This window comes from Colossoma macropomum, unplaced genomic scaffold (assembly GCF_904425465.1).
Source record: "Colossoma macropomum unplaced genomic scaffold, Colossoma_macropomum, whole genome shotgun sequence".
NCBI lineage: Eukaryota > Metazoa > Chordata > Actinopteri > Characiformes > Serrasalmidae > Colossoma > Colossoma macropomum.
In genome coordinates, this window is record NW_023494810.1 from 26,292,527 (window position 1) to 26,305,845 (window position 13,319).

The window sequence follows — 13,319 nt, forward strand, 5'->3', positions numbered from 1 at the left end:
CGCTCTAATGCAGCGTGATGAACTGGGAGACACCTGCTTCCACGGAGACAGAACCCAGCTATCTGGCAACCATTTCCTGCTCTGACTGCGTTGCGGTGTATGGCATGAAGATGAGGACTGGCATGCCAAGAACCGTCCACCAGAGAGGTCAGCACACAGTCATTCTGTAATGATAGTCTAACGAGGGCATGGGTTCCTGGTTTGGTCCCCATCATGCATCCCTATATGCAAAATAGAAATGCTTTTCAGCCTCAGGAAAAAAAGCAGAAAACATTTAACAGAAATTTGCATGGAAGCCTCTAAAACTAAATATAATACCAATTTTTAAATATAATACCAATCTGTATTTAGCTTGTCTACTCTTTGACTTTATTACAGCTTCTATTCTTTTCTCCATTTTAACCACACCTTCTAGTTCAGTCTTAGAAGTTGGTTGCATTTTCTGAATCTCATGATCCAAGTAATACCAAACAAATGCAGACTCATCAGTCCATAAAGCCATACAAGATCAGATTCTTTAAATAAGAGGAGATCAAAATACTCAAAACTAAAGTTCAAATTACCATTTCGAAAACATATTTAAATCACTGACAAAATCTGACAAAAAAATAGTTTATAGCATTCGGCTCAGTAACACACAAAAACATGTTCTCTCATGTTGCTCTGGCTATTGCGCCTGCGCAGATCTCCACAACGGGGGGGGTGGGGCGGCATAATTAGCAAGTGACCGATCCTACCCTTTATAATATCTCTGCTTCTAGTGCAAATTTTCTTCTATTTTGTCCATTTCCTTTCTGAGTCATGCTTCTTGAGAGCTCCACATCATTTCAATAATAATAATAATAATAATAATACTTTTTCCCCTTAGGAAATGATTTCTAGCAACCACCTAAGATACCACAGTAACAGCCTGGCAACAATAGAGGTACCATCTAGGATACAATAGCAAAGGCCTAAGAATGTCTTAGCAACCACCTGGGATATCATAGCAACAGTCTAGCAACACTTTAACAACCACCAAAGCAGCAGTCTAGAAACAGTTTACTAGCCATCTGGGATTCCATAGCAAAGGCTTTGTAAAGTCATGTTAAAAGTTCATTCACAAACTTTCTCCTTCTAGTTACCAGTATCATTATTATTATTATTATTATTATTATTATTATTAGTCGTAGTAGTAGTTAAAAAACAGAGTGCTTAATGTTTTAGTGTTCAATTAAATTACATAAACCTACATTAAACAGAGCTTATAATGGGACTCTTATTTATATGGGACTCATATGGGGAAATGTTTATAAGAAAATAGTTACAGGCCAGATTTAAGAATAAACTGCAAATATGTGACGGGCTGTACAAAGCAGTCTTTGCTGCCCCGGTAGCGGACACCCCTGAATTAGATGCCTATATATAGTGCGCTTGACTCAGATCTGAAATTGTATTTCAGTTGTATTTTTATCAGACACCTACATGAGCACACACACAGACACAATTCCCTGTCTTTTGTGGCAAATGCTGTCAAAATTCAGAACACGAATGTGTTTTGAAATAGGAGGCTAAAAGAAGCAACTGAACTAGATCATGAGTAGCTTCTTTAGAAGTCAGGCAACCGCTCCTTCTACACTCAGCCCAAAGAGAGACATCACTTACAGCTGCATGACAAGGTAGAGGTGCGATTTACTCTCGTAGATGTCCTCCAGGGAAACGATGTTGGCATGTTTAATCCTAAAAGAGAAGCAGACAGAAAGAGAGAGAGTGAGCGAAATAACATTAAAGCACATACATCGCAATTTAGACAACAAAGGATTGCCTGGGCTTCACAAAGGAACCATAATGCTATCTAGGAGAAATACAGCCAGAGTGGAGTATGCCTCAGTAAATACGGTTTAACATCCACGATAGTTCGGCAGAAATATTCAGTTAACGTCTACGCTTGCTTAAGTGGGACATGCTGAGCCAAAGCCTCAAACCAGCAATAGTAAGAACACAGTTAAGGGTCTGTTTGTACATAAAAAGAATCTCAGAGTGCTTCTTACATAAACAAAAGTATAGCAACAACTGACCTAGAAAGAGTATGCATTCCCTTTTGAATCAATGTGATATGTAGAATCACACCCTTTTTTCCCCCACTGATTGTGCTGTGGAGGAGTGTTTGGTACAGCGCACACCTGCCATTAGGGTTGCCAGGTTCACGGTTCTCCCACCAAAGTGGACTAGAATGATAAAGTTTCCCCTTCTGTTAGGCGGTTTTAAAGCTAACTTTGGGCTGGAGATTTTTTTGCTGGATCTGGCAACCCTACCCACTGTAGAGAATGCAAAACAATACTGCAAAATCTGTGGACTATCTAAAAAGATATGATTAGTAGCATTAAGCACTCAGAGATGTATGACGTTATTAAAACTGAAAATTGAACAATCTTCTATCAAAAAAAAAAAACAAAAAACAACTCACCCCCCCACTCACCCCCCCACTCCCGTTTGTCATTTGAAAAACAATGACAAAAAAGCAATAAGATTTAAAATAAACAATAACACAAAATAGTGAAAACTTATCCATAACATTTGTCTAATCACTGATTTACCACAGAAGGTCTCACCATTTTATTTTCCTTTATGCATTTATGTGCAGCAATGTAAGAGCTGAGGAATTGACCAGCACGGTTTCATGATTTAACTGCTCAAACACACCTGATTACACTCACTGGTTAATTGTCAGGTTTAGTGAGTGTGTTTGAGTAGGGTAACTCCAGGACTGGAGTTGTGCACCTCTGGCCTAGTAGTAAACAAGATGGGCCAGTAAACGTAAAGTCATGGGTTCAAATCCCGAGACTGACTAGGTATAAGAGGTTGTGCTTCTTTTTATACATAGGCCTAGCTGTATATACAAACACAGGTGCAGCACAAAACATACATTGATGTGACCACAATATCTGCTAAAATTAACATTCAAATTACTAAGGCTGCACAGAGGACGACAAACCGAGCATAGTACCGCTGTCTAATTAGAATTAGTTAAACAATAACACGGACCGTGCACATATATTGCGGCTGTTTAAGCTATATCTTCAGTTAGTGAACTTGTACTCAAAGGGGTTCAGGTTGGTTGACTGACTTGGCCTGATGAGAACCTTTGTAGTCCTAAAACTTGCTTTAGTACTATGTTTTGGGTCACTGTCCTTCCGCAAGGTAAAGCACCATCCACTAAGTGCAGACTTCATCTTGACACTGCCATCAGAAACACCATCAATAAAGACGTGTAAACCAAACATGCCCATAACACTGTTTCAGTAGATCAGGTGGTCTGCTTAGGATCAACAGCAGCTCTTTTTTCCTCCACACTTTCCTGCTCCATCGTTCTGGTATAGTTTAATCTTCATCTCATCTGTCCACAAGATTTTGTTCAAGAATTTTGCACTTCTTTGCACATTTTCAAATTATTTTTGGTAAACTGTAACCTGGTCTACTTCTTTCTTTTCTTTTTAGGGGGTTGCCTCTTGTGGTAAACCCTCCGAGGTTATGCTGGTGCGTTCTTCTATTTATGGTAGCCAACGACATGAACAGTTTATCCTTCAGGATTAAAAGTACTGTTCAGTCATCCACTATTACAGTGTTTTGTGGTCTACCAGGTGGTGTGCTACTTCTAAGTTCACTAGTGCATTTTTGTTTCCTATCAATGCACCAAAGGTTTATTTTGACACTGATATATCTGATGACTAATATATTCTCACTGTTCAGCCTCATGATGGCCTGCTTTCCTTTTTTGGTCATCATGTTGAGAGACAAAAACAATAAACTACAGATGCAAAAACCACAAGAGTCAACTTTCTGAACTAAAGATACAACAGCACACAACTGACAAAGACCTACCCTCACTCAGCTGACACTGTGCACTTCAACTTCATATTCACTGTTGCATTTCAAATTCAATGTTCTGAAGTCCCCAAAAAATGAAACTGTCCTAGTTCTGAACTGCAATTTGGACCAGCGACTGAAATGAGCGACTGTGAGTGGAGCTGTCTAGAGCAGCATGGAGTCTTATTGGATCTGACAAGCTAGCGCAGCAGTTAGACCCTGCGGCAGTGTGGCTAACTCTACTGTAGGTAGCACTAGGGATGACATGCAGTGAGGAAAGGACAGCGGTCCTGCACTGAGAAGACCCAAAAGTTCTAAGGTCAACAATAAAGAATGATGGCTAATGACAAGTTGGCATTCAATTTTCTAAAAAATGTTGTAGCACCCAAATTATAACAACATTTTTTTGCCTGGAAAAAATGTTAATGTCCAATCTTGATTCCTGCAGTAGGGAGAGACAATACCCCATAAAATCTGATGTGATGCACCTTAAGAAGAACACTGTGAGAGTGTGCACTGTGCAAAATACAGAGAACACTACAAAGCTAAAGCAGAGATTTTCTAACAATGTGATGGTGCTGTGTTTCAAATACAGAAGGCTTTGGCTCACAGGCCACCAGACCAATGTAATTCAATGCTTCACACAGATTGAAAGTCTGATTTTTGCTAGTAAAAAAGCAAGAAAATCTTTATGTTGTTTATGTTGCCATGGTTACACCACCGTCCCTGAAAAGTAGAGTTTTTCTGGATTTTCAGCCCATTTGAATTGAATGAAATCTGACTCTGGTTAATGATCATCAAGTCGTACATCTTTCATTCATCACTTAGGTATATTTAATACTTGACGACTTGACGACCGGTTTACAAGAACCAAGAGCAGGGAAAAGTAAAACTAAATTCTATTATAAACTTGATGAGTCCCAAATCACCCTCAAACTGCTGAGCACACAGAACCAACCTAGTGGTCAGTCATATTTCAAACAGTGTTCTGCATACTTAATAACTGAAAACAGCTACAGACATGTTAACAAAGTGATGTCAGCATTCTCAAAAATGTTGTTTTCGTGTGGATGGGTGGCCAAAACTTAAAACCAAGCTTAATCTTTGTGTAAGAGAACATAACAAAAACACAGTTCAGTAAAAGTTTTGTGTATTGTCATCTTTAATTGGCCATGTATAAAGAATGACAAAGATTGGAATTGCAAAGGACCCTCAAACTTCAATGATCTCAGGCTGCTTAGCTTAACTTTTCTTCTCCAAAGCCATTTCTCCTGCGGCTGTTGGAAATGTCCCGTTTCGGCTGATGTACGAGAGCTGAGACATGTTTTACTTGTGGTTTCCTGAGACCTGAAGCGGTTTTGCCTGGTGTCAGAAACCCGAAACTGTGGTCTGAGGACGTCCTAAAATATACACCGTACTATACAGGTGACTTATTATACAGGCATAATATCTATCTGCAGATCGCTGAGCACGTTCGACCCGTGCAGCTCAACCGGTAAATTTCATGTCACATTAATGAAGGATATCATGTCACCCAACATGTAACATGTTAGAAAGTTAAATTGTGTTCAGGTGTGGGAATACTAGTGTCTTGCTATGGTTTGCATGAAATAAATCAATAAATAAGGACAGGCTTTTAAAGCAGAGTTCTTAGTCACTGAGGGCTGTTACCATGGTAACTCAGTTAACTGTTTCCTTGATATACCTACATAAGGCTAACTACATTCACCTTGGAGCCTCAAAACAAAACCAAAGGCGCATCAAACATTGTGGTGGATCAACCACATTTGGAGCAAGTGGAAAAATGCGAATTTGATTTATTAAATCAGTGGTTGTCAACCTGTGGACTATGCTGGTACTGCTACAAAGCCGTTGGCTATCAGTTTTTGTCTTTTAACTGCAAAAATGGTTACAATATAGACATTTAACCAAGCATCATTCTAAACATGAAAATTTTGTGATAAATATTTAACATCTTTTTTATATCAATCTCACTGATTGCTCTGGCAAAATGCTAGGTAGTTGATATTTTCAGGGCAAGTCAATGCAAAATGTTTCACTTTTTCGATGTAAGTGAAGCAGCCACTAAGAAAACCAAGCATAATCCAGAACAAAGAAAATGTAGCGGTGAGTACGTAGCACGTATGCATGGGAACTGAAATTGACGAACTACGGCCCTGCGTTAAATGCTCAAATGAAGCTTTGAATCTATACAATTTACACCGCCTCTTGAAGACTAAACATAGAAAGTATGTATCTAAACCAAATCAAAATGGGCCAAAACTCCATTTGCAACTTTCCTCTCTTTAGCTGGACATCCATCACTTGGTAGCTTCCAAACAACATCAGCTGTCTCATTAGGTGAGTCAGAAAACATGTTTGGATTAGTTAAATCTTCTTGTGGGCTGCAGGAGCTTTTCTGGTCGTTTGTGTGGGCCACGAGATGTAAAAGGCTGGGAACCCCTGAACTGACTATTTTATTCTATTCAAGCCCTTCGTGGATTGAATCAGCTGTGTTAGAGCAGGAAAAAACTTCCTGTACTGTGAATTGGAGACAGCATTCTACAAGGACTAGTGACTGAAACTGCAGACAAGTTCATTCATTCAGTGAAAGCGTAACTGGGACTCGTACAGAACGTTAAAGTGATCTAGATTGCTGTATGACATCATCCTCCTCCTCTTCACTCCTCTTTGCCTGTTCCACTCCAGTCAATAGCCTGACTCTCCTCTGTGCCTTCTATTCACCTGCGAGCGTGCCCGAGTATGTGAGAGAGACATGCGTGGGCTCTAATTGGGCTGTGGTGGATTCCCACACATACCCACGAGGCACGGCAACACGACAGAGACGGGGAGGTGAGTCACCAGCCCTCTGAGCCCCTCGCCCCTCTCTTTCACTCACTCACTCTCTCACAGTTACGCATTCTCACTCTCTCTCTTTCATTCTATAGCTTCTCTTCCAGCCCTACATTATGCTGTCGGCCTTGTTCCCCCGTCCACCTCCCCCTCTCTTCACCTCCGCTGAGTGTGGTGCCCAGGCCTGGTGGGTAGTCATTGCCTGACTCGAACTCCTCAACCCAGAAACTTCTATAAACATCATGAGAACAGAGAACAGAGAGAGAGAGAGAGAAAGCTGGAGAGGGAGCATGAGCAAGAGAGTGAGAGCAAGGAGGGCGGCAAAGACGGAAAAAAAAGACAATGAAATGAAAGACAAAAAAGAAATAAGACAAAGACAGAGGGAAAGAAAGACAGAGAAAGGTAGAAAGACAGACAGAAAGAACGACATTTACTGAACACACTGTTTTAGATGCTCTTTTAAATGCTATATTGAAACCACCATTCTCTTCCCAGTAAACAATTTTCAGACCAATTCCATCTCCAACTCCAGATGAAAGCTACTACTTTCACTCTTTTAAATGATTAGAGGTAGTGTGGTGTGTAAGGAATGGCGTTCGACCAGCTGCTATCTTTCTTTGGAAGAAGGCGGAGAGGAAATGATTTTGAAAGCTGAGTCTGAGGAGATATGTCGAACTCTGAGGCTGGACTACAGAAACTATAACGCCTTTACTCAGTATGTGTTGTAAGTGATATAAATGGTTCAAAACCTGTCTGGTGAAAAAGCACGGTTATTCATAGACTTGGGTGCCGAGACAGGAACAGGTGCCAACACTAATGACTCCATACAGGTTCCTTACATGGATCTACTCTCTGTTTCAACATGCTTTCATGAACATGGCTCTGCCATTTTACATTGGTGGAATCCCTGACACCATCTTAAGAGTCTTCCATTGCTCCATTAGTTCAAGTGAAGTCTATTAGATGAACTTTTTGAGGGACATGGAACGGAGTCAACATTGACGTGGATTTCAGCAGCAGAACTTGCCCAGAAATCATTGCAATCAGAAGCAACTTCCTTTTAAAAACTAGTGAAAAAAATGGTAGACAAAGCTGTTTATAATCCAGAGCTATTAAATACTTCAAAACTATAACTTGATTTTCTACATTTTGAAGCAAACCACATCACATTATTACAGAAAGCTAACTTGGTTACTTTACTCTGCTTTACTCTTCTAGCTAGTTAGAAAACTGAGGACTACACAGTTAACAGCAACGGAAAAGGACAACGCACTGCATTTGTAATTCTAAAACAGGGGCCGTATTACAGAAACTGCCTATGTTTTGGTCTTAAGATCTGACAAGTCGAATTAGATTTATCACAAATTCGTGCTACAGAAGCAAATCTTATCGTATTTTAGGAATTTTATTCAAGTTCGGAAATCTTAAACTATTTGATCGAAGTTGACGATCAACTGTCATGCCTGTTATCTAGCATTCAATCATATGCGCACAGCAGAAATGTAAACACACAATCTAAATAATCACATTAGTGAGCCAGACAGCTAGCTACCATTACTGATGTACAAAAGATCAAATCCTGTTAGGAAAAAAAACCCCTCATAAGTCAAAGCACAGTTTTCAATGTAGATAACTGTAACAAAGTTAGGGCAGTATTTAGAAAATTTTGCCTAGTTTAAGATGTTTCTGTAATTCAGTTTTCTTATCTGGAGTTAATAGATAAGATTATTTAAGAACTTAAGATTACTTAAGAACTGCTGTTCTATAATAGCTTCTGTCCTAAATCCAGTCCTAACTGAAGTTATCATGGTGACTTAACGTAACGATTTCAGAGATAAGAGGTTTCTGTAATACAGCCCCTGAATCTTATGCCAGACAAGGCAAATGACTGTCTGCAAGTGTCCTGCTTCTCTTAGTTACTGTTGTTATTTTGCTAACTTTCAGTTTAGGCTACCTGTAGCAGTGTTGCACAGACACTGATACCATATCAGTAACGGCACCAATACTGGTACTTAAATACGGTACCATATTGTTATTACTAATCACATAATAGTGAATACTAAACATATAGTAAATAAACAAAAATAGGTATTCCTAAGCATCTAATATATATATATATATATATATATATATATATATATATATATACACACACACATATACACACACACATATACACACACACACACACACACACACACACATACACAGTTTAAGAACTGGCAAAATATGAAGGTTGGACATTTAAAAGTAAATAAAAAGGATTCGGGAGACCATGCTTACAGTCACGGTACATGACACAAATCATAATCTTTTAGGTACTCGACCTTAAGGCAGCAGGTTTTCATACCTAATAAGGAGGAGGTTTTAGCGATGAAAGCTGCCCCTTTAGAAGAGCTAACAATAAAGCTAACACTGGAGCTAGTCAGAGCAATGTTACATGCTGAGGAAGACTCATCATCTTGAGGTTATTTAGCAAACTAGTTAGCTAACAGATCGTAATATTTTTCTGTAACGTCATTTATCATTAAACATCATAGTCATCACTAGACTATCAAAAGGCAAGTGCATTCCTATTGTAAATCTGCTACCTGTTCCCTTCTCTTGCAAGTGGCCACTTGTGTAACGTATTTTCACGCTAAGACGAAGCTGATGAAGGAATGTTAAAACCAGTAATCAAACACAGTGCTGCAGTAGATATTCAGGAAGCATCCACAAGTGGTGCTAGACGTGGGCAACAGAACAAGAACTCCAAGGCCTGTTTAATAAGAGCTATCTGATTTACGTCTGGGTGTCCGGATTGGATTAAGTCCTAAAATCTGGCAAATTACATTGTGTGTTTCCAGGCTGTAATCCAATATCCAAGACAGAATCCAACAGCATACCTCACAGCTGAATCTGGGTTTGTTTAGTCTGCCACAAGTCCAAGAATATTGTACTCAGTGTACGTGTGATGTATCTGGACCGTGTGGGGGTATGTGTGGGTCAGATGGAAGCATCTGTCTGAGAAGCACTCAGAGGTCTCAATGTTGTCACCTCAAGTGCTGCTACGTTCTGGAGAATTAATACTGTAAACATGGAGGAAGAGTAAGTGTGAGAAAAAAGACAAAAGAAAAAGACGACACAGACCAGCGAGTCTTGTTCCAGTTTAGGGGTGTCATGATTAGGCTTGAGCCAACTGACGAAAGTATTGCGAATCAGCAGCAGATGGCTGTTGAGTTGGACGATTTAAATGACTGAAACGTGGCTTTAAGATGCACTAAAGTATTTTTAAAAAAATTTATATAATCATTCCTAATATGCTGTCTAGCTTCAGAACATTCTACAGCTGCACAAGGGAGCATTTTTTGGCCATGCTTGCTACACAGATAAGGCTACGCTGTTGTCATCCATGCATGGAAGGCCTTCTCTTGTGACCCATGAACATGGTCATAAAACATTTTAACATGGAAGTTGTTAAAAACAAAGACATTTTAATCCAGCCCAGCCTGCTAAAAACAATAGGCTACAATAACAGTAGCATGTAGGTTAACCTAGCACAGTAAACTTTAGCTACTTTATTATTTATTCAAGAATTATTTATAGGCTGTAAATGCACGAGTTATCAGACCCAGACGTTCATGGGTCACAAGGGAAGGCCTTCCATGCATAGAAAACATTACCAAATTACCAAACCACACCAAGAACAATGTTAGCTTAAAGGTTTCTGATCAGAAGCTAGAGCAAGTTTATGTTCTCCAGTTCAAGCAAGCATTTTTGTGGCATTAACACATTACCTTCCATGCTGAAATGGGCTACTGGGGAAAGTGCCATGAAAATGTATTGACAAGCTCCTTGGTTACGGCCGGGAGCTCTCAGTCAATGTTTGCTGCTCTTTTCTTTCTTGCAATCTTGCAACTGTCTTGCGATATTGACCAAAGCAATATATTTATTTTTTTGGAAAATGTCTTAGCCCCCACAATACTACTATCCATTGGTGAAGGTACACTGTACACCAGGGGTGTCCAATCTTATCCGCAACAGGTTCTGGCTGCAGGTTCTCATTCCGACAAAGCAGGAAATCACATGATCAAATGCTTGACGCCTAAAAGGAACTGATTAAACAAGTGTAATCAGGTGTACTCCAGCTCGTTTTGAGTGAAAACCTGCAGCCACACCGGCCCTTTGTGGATAAGATTGGACAGCACTGCTGTACACAGTCTCACACTCATGATAACAGAATTTTGACTTTGATAGCAAATACCAAGTGTAGTATCACAGGGCTTGATACCAAAATGATACTATGGCACAAAAAACCCTTCACAACTTAATATTTCAAGGTTGGTCCAGCTCAATTAACATCTCTTAGATTAAAATCAATAAATTAAATACTTCAAACATGGCCTATTTAAACATTCTCTAAAGAAAGGATTAAGAGCAAAACACGGAAATACTACACAGCCTAAAAACCATTTGAAAAGATAGAAAAATGGGTTGTACTTTATGGTGACCGTTTCTAGGAATATTTACAGAAAAAGGAAAAAAGGTGTTAAATTTTAAATAAGTAAATGCAATGAGATCTTATTCCAATTAATTTTTGATTCTATTGGTCCATTCATCATGAAATTGACACAATGTAAAGGGCAGTCGGCATTTTCAAATCACTGTTTTCAAAAAATAAAAAAATAAAAACAAAGATGAAAAATGGAGATACAGTGAGTTTGTTCTGACAGATTGATGATTGATGCTGATGATTTGATGCTGAATGAAACTCTTCACCAGAGTGTTTAACATATGCAATATCTGGTCAATTTAATCATATTAGCATGCACACATTTATTGACCAGTAAGCAGACTATAATGACAAGTTACTCAATTTAAGTAAAAAAGTACTGAAAGCACAGTATATAGCAGAGTAATGTCCAAAAGGCTGCAACTATATTGAAAATCTGGTGTTTTTTTTATTTAAACCTGGAAATGAAACAACAAAGTTTTATCTTTTTCAAAAAAAACTTTAAACAGAGAAAAGTTGGGACAAGTAAAATGAAGAAACATTCACTATTCAAATTTAAGCAAATTTGTGACACTGACCATGTTAAGGCATTTGTACACAGGTCAGATGTTTTATCCTATCCATTGAAGCATGTGTTCATGACTCAGGGGGGATTTGATCTGTTTATTAAAGGCTTTTGCACAAACTTGTGGAGTCTGTGCCAGCTCATGTGCACGCCGTCACTGAAGCAAACAGGCACCAAATACTAAAAACTATTCTGATATTCGAGATTCTACTTTCAAATTGTTATACTGATAATATAATTTGTAATGAAAAACTTTGTATTAAACTAGAAAGAAATGCAGAACAGAAGCAGTTTCATTAGTGCTCTTTGCCACCGCATGTTTTGACCAATTCCAAACTTCTTAGTGGTAATTCTAAACCACTGAATTTGGGGGATGTGCGTGTGGGAGGGTGGGGCAGGGGGTTTGGAATAAGACTTTCTTTCTCCTCCGCATGTTCATTCACACTTCGTACAGACCTGGAGCTCCCTCTGTGTGATCTCAGGGTCTGTGTGGTGGCGGTAACCCAGGCGACGCTCGTGTGCGTGCACACACACACACACACACACACACACAGGCTATAAATAGCTTTGACTCCATCAGAGCCAGTCGTTTCCGGAGCACTTGGTGATTCCAGGGGTTCAGTTGGGAGATTCTTTAACAGCAGCATCACTGCTGTATTTGGAGTTTATATGAGCTGCTGGCATGAAGGATTAAGAGTTCACTCAGTGTTTCATTCAGGCCTTCTGAGTAATACGTGTTTAGTTTACATCGGTCTGCAGGTGGACGTGCGTGGGCATGTGAAAGGGCATGCGTATTCGAGATCAAGTGTGCGTGTTTGAGGCTGAATGCATTGTTAGGGTACTTTTACAGAAGAGGGAAAAAAGGGGAAAAAAAATTGTGTATGTTAACGTAACTCCATGTTATTCCAAATAATTTTGGACCACTTCGATTGGTCCATTCATCATGAAATATGTATGTGTTGAGGTTTTAATATGACTGTGACAAGATGTATTCATGTGATAAGGAGGCTACAAAGTATGCAGAGAAACAGATGGACTACATTCCGTAATTGTAGAACTACAAAGTGCATCTCTATGGCAGATAAAATGGACAATGAGTAAAGAAACAAGTAGGTGTTCATTTCTCAAGGTCGGTAATAAAAGCAGAAACAGTATTTAACAAACAATTTCACAAAAGGCTCAACAACTAAACAAAATGTAAAATATTTCAGTATTTAGTGTGTCCATTCTTTGCTCTTATTACAACTAGACTACTTTTCAGAAGACTTGCTTTCAGTTTTTCAAAGAAACCTTCAGGGATATTTTTATATACCTCCAAAGTTCGGTTCTGTTTCTCACAGTCCAAGTAATTCCCACCACATTTTGTAATGTTCTGGACTCTAGAGTGGTCAGTCCATTGTTCTGAGAACACCAGCATCTTCTGTTTGATTTGCAAATTTCCTTTTTTGTTAATTTCCCCAGTTTCTTTTTTTTCCAATAACAGCTTTTTGACATCCTTTCACACTCAGTGTTGAGTTGTCTTCTCACAGTGGAAGGATGGACAGAAAAACCTGTTTTTTTTTT

General features: G+C 39.1%; 1 protein-coding gene across 1 annotated transcript in view; it reads right to left on the bottom strand.

Annotated features, from left to right (window-relative positions):
* camk1b (calcium/calmodulin-dependent protein kinase Ib) overlaps window positions 1–13,319 on the bottom strand; it is an 80,671-nt gene that overhangs the window by 16,403 nt on the left and 50,949 nt on the right. The window contains exon 4 of the mRNA XM_036559169.1: window positions 1,645–1,719. Within this exon, the coding sequence (XP_036415062.1) occupies window positions 1,645–1,719 (75 nt within the window). The remainder of the gene's footprint in view (window positions 1–1,644; window positions 1,720–13,319) is intronic.